The following is a 21,959-nucleotide window of genomic DNA, read 5'->3' as shown; positions in this document are numbered from 1 at the left end:
TTTTATTGAAATTGTCATGGTCGAGAAGGATAAAAAATGCAGTTTAACATGGATGTTTTGGGAAGAGTAGATGAAGAAGAAATTTTTAAGAACTTTGATTGGTCAACTTTCTTCTACACTCGTTTACTCAACAACTTGAAAGCAATTCTATAAGAAAAAAAAGAAGCATACGAGTTAAAGAAGGCAAGAAGTTCGAAAGCAATGGCATACTACAACGTCAAAGGCTATGTACTTGCTTTTCAGGTGATTTTTATTTGTTTATACACTTTAGTTAAATACAAACTAAACATCAAAGATTAACATATTTGTTTGACTGTTTAAGGTGTGGACTTATGAAACATTTTCAACTGAAGTAAGCACCTGGCTACAAAAAACAATAAGAGATCAATTCCTAGAATATTAAGATGGAATTGTACACAAGCTCCATCGTACAAAATGTTGTAGAAAAACATATTTGACAACAAGAATGTAAGTAAAAGTTGTCAAGGATCGTTTAAAAAAATTGCACAAACGTTTCATTTGAAACGTGATCGATCTTGTATCATTTTATAGACGATCATTTAGCTTAATGTAATATCATTTACATTGAATACCATCTCGAGTATCATATGATTTTATACACGATCGTTTACTAACTTAGTTTGATATACAATGTATTAACAATTCTATGATTATATCATTGCAAACTGTTGTTCAACCTAAACTGAAGTTATCAACCCAATAGAAAGCTTTCATGGAGAGTCGAATTTGAGGGGATGATAACATGGAAAATGAGGACGATGAATTTATGCCTGATATTAACAGCAGTGATACCAATACTCCTGCTGATACTATGAACAATCAATCTCCGGATCACAATGACTTGAATAACTTGCGACAACCTCATCTCCACTTCTTCAGTATAATGAAAATGTTGGTAGGTTTAATTCTGCTGTGCAACCGTCACCACAAAGAAAAGAAAGACAAATAGTGGTTGACCAATCTGAAACACATCCAATAACCAACAAGAAACATTCCAAATCAAATGAAAAACCAGAACGAAGTCATTCGAAATCCTACGAAAAACCAAAAAAAAAGGACATCAGTGAAGTTCATAAGGATTTATCCACATTAAGTTATATCGTCTGTAGGATGGATGACGCAATTAGAAGGCAGCCAATACAGTTCTGTGAAATGAAGCACATGCTAGAGAGATTGGTCTAGGTAAACTTTGGTTTAAGAAAGTATTTTGTTTATCAGTTGTTTAAATAAACGATCATTTAACTGAAATATCTGATCGCCTATCACATTTCAACGATCACTTATCACAGTTACACGATCGTTTAGATAGGATATATCATCGTTTTCTTTTGTATACAAGATCGTTTAATTTTATTTTCGTTTTTTTTATTTTAGTTTTAGAAAGTATCTCGTGTATCAGTTATTTAAATAAACGATCGTTTAACTAAAATATTCCATTACCTATCACATTTCAACGGTTGCTTATCACAGTTACACAATCGTTTAATTTTATTTTCATTTTTTTAATTTTAGTTTCAGAAAATATTTCGTTTATTAGTTGTTTAATAAACGATCATTTAACTGAAATATTTGATCGCCTCTCATATTTCAATGATCGCTTATCACAGTTACACGATTGTTTAGATAGGATACATCATCATTTGCTTTTGTATACACGATCGTTTAGCAGTCGATTTTTTAAATTTTATTTTCATTTTTATTTATTTATTAGAATCATAATCATAATCAAAATCAAGGGAATGATGATACTTATCACTTCCAAGAAGATCTTCATGATGATTTTAATCATGACAATATGGACAACAACAATGATCATCAGAATAGAGAAGATATGATCAGCAATGAGCAACATATGTTAAAGAACAACATACGCAAGAACTTATCATGGAAACTCAAAGGTTAACATTTCATTCATTATTTACTGCTTTATATTGATGAAAATTGCTTACATTCTAAATAAGTAACAATTGTATCTTTTTTATTTTTCTCATTTTTTTTCTTATTTTGTTTAGGGAACAAAAAATAACATCAAGAGAAATCAAGCAGTGATATTAGCATAGACGGCAAGGATGTAGACTTGTTATTAACTATAAGCAATATATCAGATAATATGAATGTTGAAAGTCAGAAAGAAAAAGACTTGCTAGAAATGATTACTACTCTTCCACTTATAAGTCAACCACTTCCACTTTGTGAGATACTACCATCAAGTACTCTCAAAGATCTTGCATTAGCTCCATTTGAACAAATTTTAAAAATTCACGAAGTACCACCATTAATTTCAATTGTAAATGAAGAATGTCAACTGGTATGTATACACAACAACTGTGTAGTCCTTTGAATTAAGAGTTTGTTTCTTATCTAATATTATGCATTGTAGGAAATACAAAAAAATGATCAAGCAGTTACTTTGGTTGCGATAGAAAAAGAAAATGAACAAGTAATTGGGGAACAAAGTTTAACAATTAACAATATGCAGCAATTTACTTCAGCTAAAAAAATAGAATCTCAATTGGTATGTATACACAATAACTGTGTAGTTCTTTTAATTAAGAGTTTGTTTCTTATCTAGTATTATACATTGTAGAAAATAAAAAAAATGATAAAGTCGTTGCTTTGGTTGACATACAAAAAAAAAACCAATAACTGACAAATAAAGTTCTACAATTGATTTAGAATCTCAAGTGGTATGTATACACAACAACTGTGTACTCCTTTAAATTAAGAGTTTGTTTCTTGTCTAATATCATATATTACAGGAAAGACCAAAACAACAGGTTGAGATTCAAAAAAATAATGAAACAGTTACTTCGATTGAAAATGAACTAGTAACTAAGAAACATTTAAGAACTCTGAAGTACTTTACATCAATTATTATTGTTTTTTTTTCCTTAACATTGTGCATTATAGGAAATGAATGAACAACAAAAACCAATAAAAAGAAGAAATCTATGAAAATAGCAAATAAAAAAGTGTCTGATCAACAAGTTAATCAACCCACAACATCTATTGAGGTCATATTACAACCTACAATACTTGTCCCAAATGTCAAATTGCGAGATATAGATACTTATGATCCCATGTGGCCAGTGGATCCAAAATTGTGGAAGACATACTTATCTTGGAATAGATCTAAAAAACAACTAATGAAGAGAGGATAGTAGTGTTCACAACCAGAAAGAATGATTTTTTCAAAAAGCTTGAAGAAAACACATGGATAGTAGGAGACATAAGTACTCTTTCCAAATTTCAGTTTACATATAAAACTACACAATCGAGTACAATATTCTTTCTCTAACTAAACGATCATTTATATATAATACACGATCGCTTAGTAAGGAAAAGAATGTTGTAAACGATCACTTGTATTTGCTAAACGATGGCTTGAATTTTGATAAACTATCGCTTCTATTCACTAAACAATCGTTTGATTTTTTTTGTAGACCATGGATTTGTTATTGTACCACATGCAGAAAAAAATGTTGCATATCAAGCATATTTGCAAATATACTTTTAGAGTACTAGATTCGTCATTTATGGTAAGTTGTTATTCTTTAATTTATTTTATTTTTTTTTTTTTGTATAGAAGCTAAACTGCATAATTATATTTTGACTAAATTTTTTTATTTGTTCTTCAAGACTGGAAAGAACACTACATAGTTAGGCAACGATTGTTTGATAATCATGTGCTGACAGTAGACAATAAGCAAGTTAAATGAACAGACACAACAACACACTTAGCACTATGGACAGAACCAGATTTATATTACTATTTTAATTCAGTTGTTGGTGATATCCAAGATAAAGAAGGGTGGAGAGATATCAACTACGTGATTGGCTGCATCAACATAAAAGAACATTGGTTGGTTGTTGTAGTTGATATGAAGAAATGCGAGATCTATATGTTGGACTCAATGCCAAAATATGTAGGAAAAAAACTTGTTGATGCAGCTCTTGAAATACCTGCACGAGGCATTCCCTCACTGGCAATTGCTATTGGAATACATGTGCTTTCAAAATGTTTCACATATGGCCCTTGGCCAGTAGTAAAATCAAATACCACATTACAAAAAGGCGCTTCATCAGATTGCGGGAGTTTTTTGTGCCAAATTTATTGAATGTCTTGTAATAAATGCATACCGTGATTGTCTAATTATGGATAACATGAAACTGTTTAGACAACAGTGTGTAGTAGAATTTTAGACAAATAAATTCTATTGGTAAATAAAATGTATGTTTTGGTTGATGTACATGTATAGTTTTTACTTTTTAATTTTAATCAACTTTTGACTGAATGTTTGTATTCGTTTGGATAGATATCAAAAAATAATTGTATAAAGATATAAAAACATTCATGTAGAGAAATGTAAAAGATCGTGCATATAGCTTTAAGCGATTGTTTGTATATACAGCACTAATGTCTAAACGATCACGAATTTTCCAATTAATCTAAACGATCATGTAAGACATCATAGACGGCCACGTACTTAAGTCAAACTGATTTCCTAAACTATATGTAAACGAACAAGTATCAAACATAAACGATGGGGCCATGCAAATCACATGATTATTTAGTAAAGACTAAATGATCTTCTTAATACATGTAAATAATATTAAGCGTTCGTTTATATATACCATACTAATGTCTAAACGATATTAAATCTCCATCAACTTTAATATCAAATGTTCATACATAATAATGAAAGAAAAAGATTACACATTTTCATTAATTGTTCCAACATTGCTTACAAGTCCAACTATTATGTCCTTTACGATTACAATTGGAACATCTGGTTGAACTACTAAATTCACCAACAGATGGAATTCTTTGTTTTCTTGGTCTTCCAGCTTGCCGTTTAAAGACGGGAGGTAATATTTTCATGACAAAATCTACAACTCTCCAATGTAAATAAGATCCAACAGGTTGAATACAACCATTGTATGTTGATGATAGTGTTTCTCTATAATAAAACTCAGATACATAAGAATAGCTATCTAAATTAAGCATGCGTAGAACAGCAAGAGCATGTGCACAAGAAATTTCTTCAACATCCCATACTCGGCAACGACAACATCCCACGTTTAACTTCACAATAAACTGTTAATTTTCATCCGTTATTTGGTATTCAATCGTACTAATTGGATTAACCTAATACATAAGACAAATAAGGACAATTAATAAAATAATAACAAATAGATTTCAATCTATGTATACATCAAATATATATAGATAGCAATCTATCTATGCTTATCTGAGACAGGAACAGAAAATTGTTATCTTTATCTATCTGATAGAAAAAGATAGTAATCTATCTCTTATTGTCCGAGATAAAAAAAATCTTACCAATAATCTTCTCGACTTTTCATGTTCTAAACGCAGAACGTTCTCAGCCCAAGACGTCAAATGACTCTTCATTGTAGAAGCAGCTTGTAACGCCCCAAATTTCGAGGTAAATTTTAACATTTTTTTATGTTAATTTTTGGGGATTTAAAATTTAAGGTGTTAAATTTTATTTGGTTTAGAAGAGAAAAGAAAAAGAAAATGAAGGGTATAAATTTTAATAATATAATATAATATAATAATAATATAATAACAATAATATAATATAAATTATATTATATTATATATTTTTATATTATTATTATTATTATTATTAATTATATTTTTTATATAAAAAAAACCCTAAAGGCCCCAATCTCCCGCGTCGCGCCACCCCCTTCGAATTTTCTTCTTCTTCTTCTTCTTCTTCTTCTCCCGACAGCCGGCTGCTGCCCCTCAAATCTCCATTTCTCTTTCGTTCGACAGCGCCAACCACCCACGCTCTCCCCCTTCTCCTTCAGCACCGCCAGCACACACGCCCTCTGTCCCGACCTTCTCCTTCATCCAGCCGACAGCGCCACCGCCCTTTCCTCTTCTTTCGGCCACTCTTCTCCATCGTCGTCGTCCGTGCAGGCTGCGCCCTTCCTACACCGGCAACATCGAACAAAGTGCGAGGAAGTCGACAATCTCTGCCCGCAGTCGATCGTCCGTCAACTCCTCCATCTTCATCTTCTTCGTCCCAGAACCGTCGTCACTGTCCGTTCGTTTTCACCGTCGTGCGTCCTCCTTTAGTCGTCGTCGCGTGAAGCTGAAAACTAGCAGTTTGTGTGTGCTTCGGCTATAAACGATCAAGCCGAGCCGAGTCAAGCAAGTCGAGCCGAGATGCGACTAAACCAAGTCGAGTCGAGCCGAGCCAAGCCATGCCAATCTCCTTGTTCACCGAGCCACTTAAGTCGTGTTCATCCGTGCCGAGTCCCGGTGAGTTTTAGTGAGGACAATGTAAGGAATTCCTAACGTTTTCTATATCGGATTAGAATGTTAGACTTATTGGTTGGGTTAACTTTCGATTCCTTGAAGGTGTTAGAGAGGTGACGCTCGAGTTTTGGGATTTTACAGCAAGTGTAGTTGGAGCCAACTCTTCTCTACTTGGATAAGTCGGTAGATGTTGCTTTGGAGCGTTTTGAAATGTGGATTTTAGTAGTGTAATCGTTTAAACCCTTATGTTTGTGTTTAGGTGGATTCGTTTGGACGTTGAATAGAACAAGGATTTTAGCTACATTTCAAGTAAGGGATTTCTTACTACTGGATCCCAGATCGAGACTAGAAACGTAGTAACCCATATGAAGGTTATACAATAGCAACTGTAATTAATTGATTGATTCACGTATGCCTAGAAAACATCACTAGTATGCATAATTGGTGACATGATTGTTAGTTGTAGCTTATATATGTATATATATGTGCTTAGATTGTTCTGCTGATGGAGTACAGATGCCCGGACGTTCTGTGTAAATTAGTTATGTTGATGGGTCGTGCTGTTAACTAAAATAGTGATGTCGAGGGATTATGGAAATCTTAATGTTATGTATAGTTGAGGTATGTTGTTGGGTTACTTATTATCAAGTTCTGTCGTTGATGGACTAAGAATTTGGGAACCTCAGGCGTAGATTGTGTATTCGCTGTCGGACTATGTTGTAGACTGAATACGACCGTTATGCATAATATGGACGTTATGCATAACATAGATTACCTGTAGTTGTGCTAGGGTTTGAACTGAGACAAAGTTACCGTCAGATGATTTTTACAAAGTGATGATTTAACTAGTTGACTAGGTTTAGGTAATGTCACGATGGCGTATGAATTGGATGTACGCATAGTGACTGAGGAGACTGTTGATTAAACCCAAACTGTCTGACTGGCTAAGCTTATAAACTGAACCGTTAGCTTGAATGCTATTGTGATGTGACTGTTGTAGACCGTTTAGTGTGGATTGAGGGGTACCGGTTAGCTTTATCTATGGGGTAGTGTACCTTGCAGGCACGGTGTCCTTCGGGATTCCTCAATTGATATGTGTATCCTTTGGGATCACTAGACTGATATGTGCATCCTTCAGGATCACTAGACTGATATGTGCATCCTTCGGGATCACTAGACCGATATGTGCATCCTTCGAGATCACTAGACTGTTATGTGCATGCTTCGGGATCACTAGACTGATTGACGGGTGCGTTCTACGGAACCACTACACTGTTTATGTAGGGTACCCCTTGATAGGAAGCTAACCGTTATTACCCTAACAGGCCCAGTAGTGGGTCCCTTACTGGGTATATTCTCATACTCACCCTTTTCTCTTTAACATTTCAGGTAAGGGTAACGCGAGAGACAGACCGGCGAGAGGCAAGAAGGATGTGTGAAGGCCATATGGACGCGTCTGGTTTTCTTTATGCTTCCGCTGATGTATTTGTTACTTCCTATTTCTTTTGATTATCAAATGGAGTCATGGTTTGAACATTTGTTTTACCGTTTTATTTTATTGACTTTGCGAACTATGTTTTGGAACTTTTGGGAAGGTGATTTAAAATAGGGCCCGAAATTGTTTTTGTGATATTTTGAATGTTTCTAATGAACTGTAACATGTCTTTTATGAATTTGTGTGTTTTACTGTCGAGTCTTAGGAGTAAGTAGTGACCTCAGCTTATTCCGGAAAGTTGGATCGTTACACAGCTTTACTTCATTCATAAAACCACTTTTACAATACATCCCTAATTGAACTAAGCATCATAGCAACAGGTAGTTCTATAAGATCTTTAAACACTTAATTTACATTTTCTGTACAATTTGATGTCATCATTCTATACCTTCGTCTACATGAATATGCCCGAGACACTTCTCAAAACAACACTACTAAGATAATCTCTGATATTTGAACAAACGGACTCCATGGATCTCATGTGGTACTCAAATTCATCACCGGTGTAGGCATAAGCACAGCTAAAGAAATATTTGTCAAGTAGTGGATCCTTAAAATGGAGTTTCAAGTTACTTAAAAGATGTCTTGTGCACACACAATACTCAATATCAGGAAACACTCTTAAAACTCCTGTAGAGATGCTAAGATGCCTATTAGAAACAATGACGAAATTATCCCACTCTGAAAAACTACCTCGTATCTTCTCAAAAAATCATGTCCATGATACATCATTTTCAGAATCTATAATGGCAAAAGCAAGAGGGAAGATTTGATTGTTACCATCTTGTGATGAGGCTGTTAATAGGATGTCACCAAACTTACACTTCAAAAATGTCCTATCAACAGAGATAATAGGTCTACAATATTTTCAACCCTCAATTGATGCACCAAAAGCCATAAAGAAAAACTTGAAATGACCACTATCATCCATTTCTAAAGGAGTGCATGTACCTATAATAATTACAAGCACATTTCTATCAACACAAACAAAAAAGAACAGAAAGTATGAAAGATGCTAATATTGGTCTATCTAGATAGACTGTGATATTAATCTATCTGAAACTATTTGCAAATGAATTTAAATTTGATATACAAAACTGATCATACCTGGGTTAGATTCAACCAATTTATCAAAGAATTTTGGAATTAATGCATACGATTCAACTATGTCACCATCTAATAGCTTACCATATGTTCTTTTGCCCTCCAAGCTCTTTGGTAACTTATATTAACTCCAAGATTTTTACGAGCCTTATGCACAATCTCTTTAGGAATGAAACAATCAATAGACATGAATCTAAAATCATCTATCAAACAATTGTCAATTACTGTTGAAGAAGCTTGCATGTGAGAACTTTGGGCAGTACTTAATTAACAATCATGGTCAAAAGTGTATTTTCGTAGCATCCACAAATCACTCTTCTTATAACAAGATGCCCTTACATACCATTTGCAGCCTTCTTGCATACATCTAAATTCAAGAGACCTCAAATTGGATACTGTCGTCCTAAATTGAAAGTTGGTCTTCATTGCTATTATACAAAAACACTTTGAAAACACTTCATTACTTTCAAATAAACATTTTTCCTTCAAATCAGAATAATAAGAGATGTCTCTTATAACTTCATCATTTGAAACAAAAAAAGAAGAACCTATATTCAGGGACTTATCAACATTCTCTCGTACGCTACTAGATGAAGAAGATATTCCCAAACAATTAACACTTACATGGACGACTAATGGATGTCTACTAGTTGCATCTTTAGCAAAAGCTAAATACCAAGCAACGTCATTGTCTTTCTTTATTGGCATCACAATTTGAACATTGGTTGTACCAAAATCAAGTAAAACAGATAATTCTACTGATTCATCCAATTCAAGTTGTTCACATGTCAATGCAACCAAAGAATTAAAGTTGACTCACATATCTACCAAAATTTCAGACACTGAATAATTCTCATAAACATTCCAGTCATTCTTTTGGCCTCCATAAAAAACAATAATAAGAATAGACATTCTAATCTGAAAATATATATATATATATATATATATATATATATATATATATATATATATATATTAAGTATTTAATGGTGAAAAGAAGAATTAGATAGATATATATCACAAAATAAGAGAATAAAATGTACTAAACAATAAAAATAAACACAACGCAAAAAATAAATAAACAATCGTGCAAAAAAATTAATAAATACTAAACGATCGTTTAACAACAATAGACGATTGAATAAAATAAATTAAATCATCGTATAGAATAAACTAAACGATCGTTTAAAGATGTTGATCGTTTAAACCATCGTATTAACTTCGATACACGATCGTTTAAAGACTCTGATCTTACAAAATATTGAAAATGTTTGTATTCATAAAGATGAACGATCATATTCATATAGCAAAACGATCGTCTGTATATTGGTAAATGATGATGTTCATAGAGGTAAACGATGATGTTCATAGAGGTAAACGATGATGTTTATAGAGGTAAACGATCAACTAATTCAATGAAAATTATCGTGAAAAACTTTAAACTATCGATCTTCATAGTGAAACACATCAATTCTTACAGTGATTCTTAAAAGTTCAAAACGAAAAACAAAACTTTAAATTCTTACAAACAACAAAAAAAATAAAAACGACATTCATACTGAAATATAAATTTTTAGTTCGATGTAAACAATCATCAAAATCTTCAACGATCTTCATAACCAAATATAGAATGTCTTACAGTAATAGCTACATATTCTAAACATTCTATCTTGACACCGAAATATATAATTCTGAACAAAGTTTTATAATCAACTAAATAGTTAAAAAAAAACAATATTTAGAATACTCATCGAAACCAAAATCATTGAGACGATCTAAACAGAGACAGTATAGACGATCCTGATTGTCCAAGATGACAAGAAGAAAAACGATGTTATCGAAGATGATGGATATGAGAGCGAATGTTGTTAAAAATTACGAAAAAGGCAAAGAATGATCAAGATGAAAGATATATAAAAGACAAGATGAATAACTCAAAAACGACGATAGTCAAAAAAAATGGGAAGAAGAAGAACTATCAGATTTGAAAGATTGTTATAAAAGACTGAGAGCAAATAAGAAATTTTGAAAAAAATAATTTGCCTTAATGGGCTTGTTATACGGATCGTAAATAGTTTATAGTTTTGTTATATTTATGAAAGTTTTTTTTAAATTAATTTAGATTAAATTAATTTGTTAATTGAAGTTAATTTTTAAACATAATTTGGTTATTTTAATTTTCAATGGTTTAAATCAAATTTATCAAATTACATGCACGGGGTTTTTAATTAGAATATTAAATTTTTTTAGGTTGTTTGGATTGGAAATTTTATATTAACTTTCACATTCATAATTTTGAAAATTTAGGTCATGTTTATTTCCAATCAAATCTAAATGAATAAATGATAATTTTAAGAGTGAGTCTATGTGATTTGTTTACTTTTATTATGCATTCATAGAATCTTATTAACACATGAGTTCTACCTCCAAATTTGTAAACAAAAGTCATAATCCGATCGATGAATAGAGGGTAATTAATTGCATTGCATCTCAAAGTTACCATTAAAATCTATGACTAAAGCACATTTACTTTTACCATTACGATTTAGTCTTGAGAAATAATGGCAATCATAACAATAACAATAAGCACATATACGATTATTATTACGTTTTGATCCTTAAAAGAAAAAGATAATCGTAGCGGTAGTAGGAAATTTAACAAAATTCATAGTTTTAGGTAAACTAAACAACCCAATTACATTTGCTTTTACGTTACTATGCCATTAATCTATAGATTTTATCATAATCAACAACAATTTTCATTACCAATTAGTAAACATGGACTCAGATGTATGTCTCATTAAACAAAGATTTAGGGCAAATTGAAAGAAAGAAACGGAAAAGAGAAAGAAACGGAAGCCCTAGCCTCCATTTCTTTCTCTCCACTTGCAGCCACCACCCCTCTCTATGTTCAGCCTTTCTCTCCGGTGACACTCCAGCGCCCATAGGTCTAAGGCGGCGAAGACTGAACCAGATTTGTAGTCAACCATTACTCGCGAATCTGGCTTGCATTTGTGAGCACGACTCCGGGCTTTCGAAGCATTGTTTCTCCCTTTGAGACTCCAACGTGAACAAGTTGTGCATTACGTTTTCGACGACTGGGTGTCTTGCAGCAGGTTTTTTGATTTGGGAGTAAGCTTTCAACTGCTATCCTCACTTCGCTTGGCTTCAAATCAGTTTACCATATCATTTACGGCCCATTTTTGCAAGTTCGGACGTTTTCAGACACCAATCGGCAAGGATTGGAGCGTTTTTTATAACATTCGGTAAGGATTATTGCTTAGTTTCCTTTTGAAACTCATTTGTTGTTGTGTTTGGGTCAATTTTTAAGTATTCGATTAAGGTTCGGCAAGGTTGAACATGCTTCAGAGTAGTTCAGATTCGATTAGCATGCCTTAGATCAGTTTTTGAGTTCTGAAAGTTTGTAGGTTGTAGTTTTGGGTTAATTCAAAGTGATTAATCAAGGTTTTTTCTGGATTTTGGATAAGAATATTCTTGCTGAAAATCTCTAGGTATAAGTTAAGGTTTTCGAATTGAGTTATAACACTTAAAACGTTAGATTTAATTTTGTCAACGGCCCTAGGCTTCTAGCATTTGTTCAAGGGAGTTGATTTTCAGATTGAGAATGGTAGATTGTTCGTAGAGGTAAGTCCACATTTCTTCTACCATGTAAGTTTTGATAAAGATACATTTTGACTGGTGATTTTGATAAATGGTTGAAACCGTGCTGTGGAATTTTAGAAATATGTTTTGTATCATTTAACCATCATGGGTTGGCCTAGTGGTAAGAAATGACAGAGTCTAAATAACTAAGAGGTCATGAATTCAAGCCACTTACCTAGTAATTAATTTCCTATGAGTTTTCTTGACACCCAAATGTTGAGGGTCAAGCAGGTTGTCCCTTGTGATTAGTCAAGGTACGCATAAGTTGGCCCGAACGCATACTTATATAGAAGAAAAAGAAATATGTTTTATACCATTTGAAACCGATGAATTTGTTTTGGATGATTTAAATATTTTCCTAATAGAAAGCATGCTTTACGTGATTTGAGAATTGTTTAAAAGTATTTGGTATATTTTTAGTTGATTTTGTGAAGTAAAAGCATTTGACTATTTCGAATGATAATTGGCAATGTAATTTCGATTTGAAAATTTCCTATTTGAATGGTTTGGTTTGATCAGTTTTGTTTCCAAATTGCTATTTGAAGCTACATGTTTTGTTTCATATATTTTTGAATGATTCAATTGAAGCTATTTGGATATGCCCGATTTTGTGTTTTGGGGATTGCATGGTATTTTGTCGTAGCCAGTGTTTTAGAATGCCCAAGGCGCATGGCCCTTTGGAGCCTAGGCGCAAGGTGCACCAAAAGGCGCAGACTTTTTTTCTATGTGGTGCTATATATAAAAGTTTAAAATATGTATATATGTACTATATACATGTTTATTTACACAACCAAGATGTTTATTTACACGAAGGTATTAACAACTTGCTCCTTTAGCAATCAAGCATATTTTCATGCTGGATCTTTTCTTAAACTGTCCTCAGCCATCTAATTACTAAATTGAACTAATTAGAAACTAACATAAGAAATTGATCGCAAAAGTTAGGAGTTAACTTCGGACATACCAAAAGTTAGGAGTTCACTCTTCTGTCTTTCCTTTTGTTGAAGAAGAAAAAGAAAAAGAAGAAGAAGAAGGAGAAGAAGAGTAGGAGACACGTACCGCTTTTTACTTGTAGATGAAGCCACTGCCTACTTTATTTCAAATTAGGTTTATAAATATATTCTATTATATATTAAATGGGAGCATTTTAAAGGATTTGTTAAAATAAAACCCTAAGCAGTGCGCTTAAGCGCGCCTCGGCCTTTAGGGAAGGTGCAAAAAGGCACACGCCTTCTTCACTGCTCCTTGCCTATCCAAGGTGAGGTGCTCAGGTTGAGCCTTGAGCCTAGGTGAGCGCCTGAGAGCGATTTTCAAAACACTGGTTGTAGCCAGATTTGGAATTGACGATATCTGTTTGTCTGCTTCTTATTTGCGAGAAATCACATTTTTGTGGTTCGTCATTCCTTCGAAATAAGATTTGTGTGCATTTTGCATTCACATGGTAATTTGATTCATGTTGTGGTTGGTTGTTAATTGACATTTCTGTTGTTCTGGTTGATCGTTCATCAATATTTTTGACTGGCTGTTGTTATAAATGACTAGTCATATATGTTAAGCTCCTTCAACTGCGGATCTTTCCTACTCTCTATTTGATAGTATTGAATGATTGCAAGCTGTTGTATAAACTATTGACTGATTGAGAGTTTGGTGTGATTGAAAGTATTGACTGATTGAAAATATTTTATTTGTAATTATCAAAAAGATTAGTGTTTCAAAAAGTATGAAAGTTATGTTTATTAGATTAAAAGTGTTGAAAGTTCATCAAACGTATTGGTTTTGCTGAAAGACTATTTGAAAGTTTCAGCTTGAAACGTTGGTTTTGAAGTTCTATTTGCTTGGAAGATCTTGATCTCAAAAGTACTGTTTGTAGCAAAGTTTTGACTGAAAGTTTTGGAACGATTTGAATTTTTATTTTCAAAGGTTCTGAAAGGAAATGAATTACAAAGCAAGATATGGGAATTGCTTATTGTCTATTTTCTGCTTATCTTTGTTTTTCCAAAATGCTTTTGGATGAAGTTGGGCGTCCTTTCAAAGGATGTTTCTCTTAAAAATTCTTTGCTTTCCCTGTAGTGTTTAAGTTGTAAAAGCTCCTAATTGTTATCTTTTCCGTTCTTTTTTTTTTTCCTCTCCCCCTCCCTTCCCTCTCTTGGTTGTAATTGTTGTATTAGAAAATACGGGCTGTTACAAATTTAGTTTCGGTTAGAGATTATATTGGGTAGTTAACAAATTGCGCGTTGATTTTGATGTACCCTTCTTCCCCGGCTGCAGGCACAAATTACAGAAAGTGTTTCAAGGTTGTGTGCACTTGCAAAAAGTAAAACCGAAAGAGACAGGAAATAGATTAGAAAGTGAAGTTCGTTGTTCGAGCTTCCTTTTGCCCAAACCATAATGGCAAAGCGCGAGATTTCCAGTACATTAAGAAACTTGAAGGTAAAGTTATATATATACATATTCAGATTTACTGCCTTCTCATGCTTAGCTTGAACTTTCTGTTTATCATTTAATTGGCCTAGGGAACTGGTGAATTACATTCGAGATTTCTTTATTTTGATTTTGTTCTTGCTTTTGTACTTCTGAAGAACCGATTTAATTCGTTATGTGAGTTTTTTTTTTTTTTGTTATAGTTCATGCAAAGGGCGACTCAGAGAGAGGAGCAACCTAAGAAAGAGGAAGAAGTAAAAAAACCTGATGAGAATTTCTTTCCCTCGGGTACTAAAATCAGAAAGTGGTAGGCTAAGAATCTTTTTAATTGTTTGTTTGTTACTTCTAATTTATGGTTGTTTCACCTCCTTCTCTGGTTTATGATTTTTCCCGCTCTTGAGTTAAATGTAACAAACTGTACCCAACTCTAAATAGTGTTCTTTGGAAGTAGTTTATGTTAGAAATGAAGGTAGTATGAGATGCCTTTGTCCAACGTTGGTTAGAATGGAATGATCAATGTGGTACTTAAGTGGCTTGGCTCTTCCACTCCAATAGCTGGCTTTTGGGGTGTGGTTTTCCAAGGTGCTTAAGTACCTAACAATTTATTTCCGAAAAACAGACCATATATTTGAAACTTCGATGGATTATTTGTTATTGGATTTCTTTGTTCTTTATGATCAGTGCTGGAAATTTTCTCTCTGAACGTGATAGATTGAAATATATATGTTTATGGTGGAAGTAGTTTGTCTTGCTTACAGAAACTCTTGAATCAAAGGAGAACCATTTTTATTTGCCTCTAGTGACATTTTTACGACTTAAAAGTCAAACCAAACTCCGCTTTATGGTTACGATAGTGGCTTTTTGTTAACTTAGCTCTTCTCTATCGTTGTTCAAGAAACTGATTTATCCTTTTTATGATCTAGTGTGGTTTTAGTTGAAGGAGATCCTCATCCAGGGGCTCTTAAAGGTCGAATGTCATTCCAGAGCTTTAATCCTTCAATTGATGTGAGTATAGTATATCAATGCCCTAAACTTTATTTGATGACTACAGCCTTCTATGTTTCACATTGCCTTTTGTCTCACATCAATGCTTTGCCGTGATAGAAACTCAATGAAGAAGCAGCTAGGTTAGGGCAGCATGAAATTCCAGGCACTTCCTCAGGGAATCATAGTGGAAACCTTTCATCAAGGTTAGTGGTTATACTTTCACGTCTCTTCCCTTCTTCTCCTGTAAAATTATTGCTTGCCTATAGGGAGTTCTATCAAACTTGTTATTGTAAGCACCATCGTTTTTCAACATGGAGTTAGCTTTCTGCATCCCCCTGTCCTTCAACAATATGGTTTTCATGTTGTGTAATAATATGGTGGTTGCTAGTTGTAATTAGTATTTAAATTTACCTATCTGTTACTTAGGGGAGTAAAGTCTGTGAGATTCTATATTAAAAGCCAAAAAAGGGTTTGTCAACAAATAGGAACAAAAATATGAATAACATTAACAAAATTGTCGCCTTAAATAATGTAATGAAGCTTTCATGTTGTGTGTTACTCTCTTTTTTGGGTGGGGTTGTGAAATAAAAAATTCATTCCCAAGTCACTTCAAAGTACTCTCTCTCTCTCTCTTTCTTGTTTTTCTTTTACCCTTTCAACATTAGACAAACATTTTTGTTTCCCAGAGATGATGGATCTTCAAGTAATGAAGCAGTGTGCTCAAACATTGATGAAAATAATTGTGAGGCTACCGAGGACCTTAAAAGGAAACAATCTGAAGTAGTTCATGAAGGACAACATCCAACTAAGTTTTCTAGAAGTGGTAATGGTAAAGGATCCTTCAAGAAACCAAAGGGTGGAAAGCTGGACTGGAATGTTCTTAGGCCCTCTAAGGCTCCCAATAAAAGTGGGTAATCTTGTGTAGGAAAGTCATTAGATGGGTGAATCCAGTTTCTATGCTCTTAGGAGATTGTATTGATTTCTTGCCAGTGTTTGTAGCTATATGGGACCCTTTAGAGTTCCATGATCAATTAATGGGAAGTGTCATGTCATTTAACGTCTCTTACCACCTCATTCGAGATTCTTAATTCATACATACCTGTACTCTGATCAAGAATGAATCTCAATACATGGAATATTGTCTGATTTTGTAAGAAACTAGATTTCTTATCCTGTTTTGCAAATGGAAAATGGATCCTAAAAGTTTACAGATTTTGTATCAAGCAAGCAAATACCAAGTAAGTTTTATTTGGACTTCTTTTTAAAGTATGTGCTTGGAGATTATTTGAGAGCATTTTAGTATTATGTTCGAGTGTGTTTAGATTAACTTTCTAAATGTTTAGATAAGTATTTATAAATGCAAAAACATAAAACATAACCAAACGATCTATGTTTGGTTTATTACTGTAGGTCTGTGATCTGTTTCCTTTTCATTTTACTAGATTTTTTTCCTCCTAATTCTATCGGTGATCTTCCTGACACTTGCTAAAGACATGTTTGTAAAGTGTTTGTCAAGACATGTTTGTAATCCGTCTGTTGTCATTGTGGCTCTCCTATTTCACAAATTATTTCTTATAAAAAAAATAAAATAAAAAATGTAGCAAGTGGTACTCCATCATTTGATTGTCACGTTCTTTCAACTCTGTGACCAATTTTACTCGTTTTTTTTACTCTTCGACCAACGAAAGGTGAAAAGAGCTTACGGACCCAAAAAAAAAAGAAAAAAGGAATTTGCTTCTGAAACGTTAGGATCAAATAAACTCAACTCTAAATTTTATGGACTATTAAGTGTGGCTTACCTTAATGTTATAACATTTTTCAATCAGAGAGAATATAAGTAACATTGTTTTCTTGTACGATAGTTTTATTGTTTGATCCAGAAAAGCAAACAAAACCAGACAATTTTTCATGTTTTGGTGTTTAAATCTTAAATTTGAAAATTAAAGACAGAACTAAAGATAAAAGCTTCAATAGTATATTGTTTTTAATTTTTTTACTTTTTTTTAAATACTTGAAAATATGCAATATGATATATTATATAATAATATGTTTGAAAAACTTATTTCTTTTCTTTTGCCCATTTTATGTGTTTACTTTGTCTTTTTGTTTGTGTGGATTGTACCATTAATACTTGTGTAGGCCTGTAGGGTATATCATAGCACTTCCTTTGTAGCTATCAAAGAAAAAAGAGAAGTTAAAAGCTAAGAGAGAGTCCATCCATCAGCAATTGTCAAAGATTTGGACTTCGAGATGGAACGTTGTCCATCTTTGACAAAGAGATCTTATTATTTCGGTATCTTTGTACATTTGGCTTCTATTGAGGGTCCAAATGAGTTTTAACCCACCTTTCGAATACATAACCTTTTTTTTGTCTACATAATATTTTCTTGTCCTACTTATGCACCCACTAGAAAATTACCAAACTACCAAAATACGCCGGTGATGGACAAAGATCTCATTCACTTCTCAGTTCTTGCTTCTCTGCCTCATCCTTTTCAATTCACTTTTTTCATGGTCAGAAATCTTCTAGTAACTCAATTCTCGTTCTAGCTACGGTTTCTGATTAAAACCAACAATATATATATACATGTGCATAAGAAATGTAGATCGGGAATCAACGAGGGAAACGAAGGCCACTAATGCATTTTTGGTGTATTTAGTCATTTCACCTAACGATGATTCTCATGTGTGTCTCCAGGAAGAGGCCATCAACGCTGATTTTCTACTATTTTATGGGCAATAGGATCTGAAGCTGACATCCATATCAAGAATGCCTGAAACGAACCTATAAAATCATCTCAAGTACTATACTCATCAATTCAATATTAGTTCACTCAGTAACATTTTTTTGATAAAGGAAAAGACTCAAAATTACTGATCGACTAACCTTTTTCTATACAAAGAAACACTCTTCTCCTAATCACATATTATAATTCGCACAGTTCATGATCATCATACTAGTACCTATCAAGGTTACAAGGCAATGCCTAAGATCTAACAAGCGAAACAAACTGAGACAAGGACAGCCTCTTTTTTAGGACTGTTACCTTCAAACTTCTCAGAGTAGAAAGAAATGCAGATATCACAAACTAGGTCGGCCTCTATCAGTAACGGATGCAAGGGAATTGAATGCCCCTCTCGATGTTGCTTTGATGGCAAGCAATATATCTATGCTGACTCCCAGCAACAAGAAGCATAGACGATCCGGCCTTTCCATCCTTGAAGCATCCAACCTTCATCTTCATCTAGTACAAAATCTTTGTGGTAATAGGATGTTAATTTGCTCCTAAACTTGCTCATGATCTCCTTGTCTAAAGGAAGCTGCCTGAATCCTGCCCTCATACACCTTACCTGCCACTGCTTATAGGTTTCAGGCCTCTCAACTCTCTGAACACCCTCACATGACACTACATTCATAATTTGGCGACCAAGAAACTCTCTCTCCAGCATCATCCTCTCGTCGCTGTCACGAGGTAAATTAACATCTAGAGCATCATATAGTGCAGAGAAGTGGAACAGTGCTTCCCTGAATCGTGTTATGAAGAAAGGTGCATGGTAGGATCCATTAACCACAGAATGTACGAAGATTTTTGGGTTCATCTTCCTTATTAAACGCAGAACAGTATCCCGTGGACTACTTTCTTCCACAGTTTCATCAAGTAGGTTGTTAAACCTGTAGAAACAGTTCACAACAAGCACGTCACTGCTATCGAGCTTGAAGTCCTCAATTCGGATGGTTTCCCAGTTATTTGATGCTATAGCTTGATATTGAAAAGGAACTTTAAAGCGTTCACAGTATTTTGCCAACCGACGACCTGACTCTTCGATCTTTTCTGCTGGACGAAATCCTGGTAGAGGATGATCTATACCAGTAATGCGTAGTTTGGGAGGACCATCAGGTAGTTGTGCAAGAAACTGAATTAACATTGGCCATAGGAAACCATAACAAATGCCAAAATCAATAACATGAAGACTTTTAGCATTTTCAGCAACCTTCAAAATCATTTTAATCATGAAAAAGAGTGAGAGCTTCTTAAAAGGGCAGGATGATAAGTGAACTTGGTAAGCTTTCAACATATCAGCAGCTGTAATGTTGCTTTGAGATAATGATTCATAGTAGATTCTACTTCCTGTGCCGTTGCCCACCATACGAGCCTCGAGAGCATTAGCAAAGAAATGAGACATTCTCTGAGAACCATCCCCATTAGTTGCAGAATGCTGCCTAATCTGCTTAAGTAGTTCATACGCAATCCTCCGGTCATCTGAAGACACAGCTTGTGCACATAATATCAGAAGATTTCTCAAATCCACAGAGTCTTTCCTCTTCTCCTGTTTCTTTTCCCGAGCTTTTGCAGTAACCGATCCATGAACTTGTCTATTAGACTGCAAATTTTCACCCCCACCATTTGCAGTGGTCTCATTTCCACAATCATGAAGTAAAACCTTATCAAACATTTCAGATAATTCTTCCTCGTCCATATAAATAGTGGCGTGCTTGTTTCTCCTCCCTTCTTCCGAATCCAATTCCACGTTTTCACGTTCGCGACTCTTCCTCCTCTTCGATCCATTAGGTGATTTCTCCCTTTGATCCTTCTCTGTTGTATCCATTACCTTAGAAACTACTCCTGTCCCCATCCCACTGCCAAGATCAATATTCAACTGATTACCAACAGGAAGAAACTTACTTGCCTCCTCCAATCCTTTTTGATATTGCAAAATGGATTTGCTATCACTAAAGATATTCTGAGCCAACAACTCATTAACCAGTTCATGACTATTACTAAGAAAGGGCGTTTGAAGTATAGAAGACTTGTAGTCTCCAGGATCAACAACCGATTGTGAGTCAGGTGAATTGCTATTGCCAACACTAACATTAGTACTAGCACGATCACTATCACAATCCAAGAGAGGAGGTTGATTAGGTGAAGGAGGATAGTTATCGGTATTACCAAGAACATCATAGAATGATTTCTCTGTAACTTCAAGCCCTAAAGGATCATAAAACATACAAGGCATCTCCTCCAAATTCTCTTCCATCAACATTTGGCTTATGTACTTTAGAACACTTTCCTTGAAATCACTCTCGTCTGAGGAAGAATCACCACCAGGGCTCCGCCCTGGAGCCACCACGGGAACACCTCCGGCCAGTTTCAACTCCATCGCCGGTGAAGGGTCTGGTTTGTAGGGAAAAAGGGAATTTTCGACGAAAGGAACAAGATTTAGAGATGGGCCATTGAATACAAAACTGTTTTGGAGTTCTGGGTATAGATATGAAGTCTGATCGTTGAATTGAGTTGAAGGGGTTTGTGGGAAATGGTTGAGGTTTGGATCCATGGTTATGAACGCCTGGAAATAGAAACAGAATTGAAAAAGATTGAAGGTCAACCGACAGAATGAAAAGCATACATAATAACTTGGGCTGACAAGAGGGGAAGAAGAAGAGGGTAAAGGTGAAAGAGGTGGAGGCAGTGATTTTGTTTTTAGGTTTATAAAGTTGAAATTATCGGTCTTTTGGTTGTTTCCTGGAAACGACTTGCTTGAGAATGACTGACAGATGAAGGGATAAGGTATTGGTCAAAGGTGTTTTTTCTTTTTTTTTTTTTTTTTTTTTGTTAAACATTATTGTCTCTCCCTTCCCATTTTCCGTAGATTCGTCCATTGGATTTTGGCGTTTTCTTTGTCATCTCTCTCTACTCTATTATATAAAAGTGATTTATTGGCTTTCTTCCCAAGTCTCATTGTTTTGAGCTCATTGACGCCTTATCAGATAAGAGGCTAGATCTGCCTGAGTTAGTGTGTTTTGTTGAGGACATTTGAAGTTTTAGCCTTGTGGGTTTCTGCTCGTTCCTCTAAGTGGTGTTCGTCTTTTGCGAACGGGTTGACCGATACCTTAACTAAATCGACTTTGTTTAATGGTAATTCGTGGGGTTGTTTTGCGTCTCTTCTTCTCTCTCCGAAGAGGAGGATGAAGCT

General features: G+C 34.3%; 2 protein-coding genes across 2 annotated transcripts; one reads left to right on the top strand and one right to left on the bottom strand.

The window, feature by feature from the left end:
• Positions 1-11,698: 11,698 nt before the first annotated feature.
• Positions 11,699-17,201, top strand: LOC103502072 (uncharacterized). The gene is made up of 6 exons (XM_008465887.3): positions 11,699-12,181; positions 14,847-15,008; positions 15,203-15,306; positions 15,923-16,004; positions 16,104-16,189; positions 16,673-17,201. Exons 2-6 carry the CDS (start codon positions 14,967-14,969, stop codon positions 16,899-16,901), a joined length of 543 nt encoding a protein of 180 aa, XP_008464109.2. The 5' UTR covers positions 11,699-12,181; positions 14,847-14,966; the 3' UTR covers positions 16,902-17,201.
• Positions 17,202-18,768: 1,567 nt separating this feature from the next.
• On the bottom strand, positions 18,769-21,508 carry LOC103502073 (scarecrow-like protein 34). The gene has a single exon (XM_008465888.3). It carries the CDS (start codon positions 21,318-21,320, stop codon positions 19,155-19,157), a length of 2,166 nt encoding a protein of 721 aa, XP_008464110.2. The 5' UTR covers positions 21,321-21,508; the 3' UTR covers positions 18,769-19,154.
• Between the last annotated feature and the right edge of the window lie 451 nt (positions 21,509-21,959).

Source organism: Cucumis melo, chromosome 11 (assembly GCF_025177605.1).
Source record: "Cucumis melo cultivar AY chromosome 11, USDA_Cmelo_AY_1.0, whole genome shotgun sequence".
In the NCBI taxonomy this organism is placed as follows: domain Eukaryota; kingdom Viridiplantae; phylum Streptophyta; class Magnoliopsida; order Cucurbitales; family Cucurbitaceae; genus Cucumis; species Cucumis melo.
The sequence above is the reverse complement of the archived record's forward strand: the minus strand, read 5'-3'. Positions and strand labels throughout refer to the sequence as shown.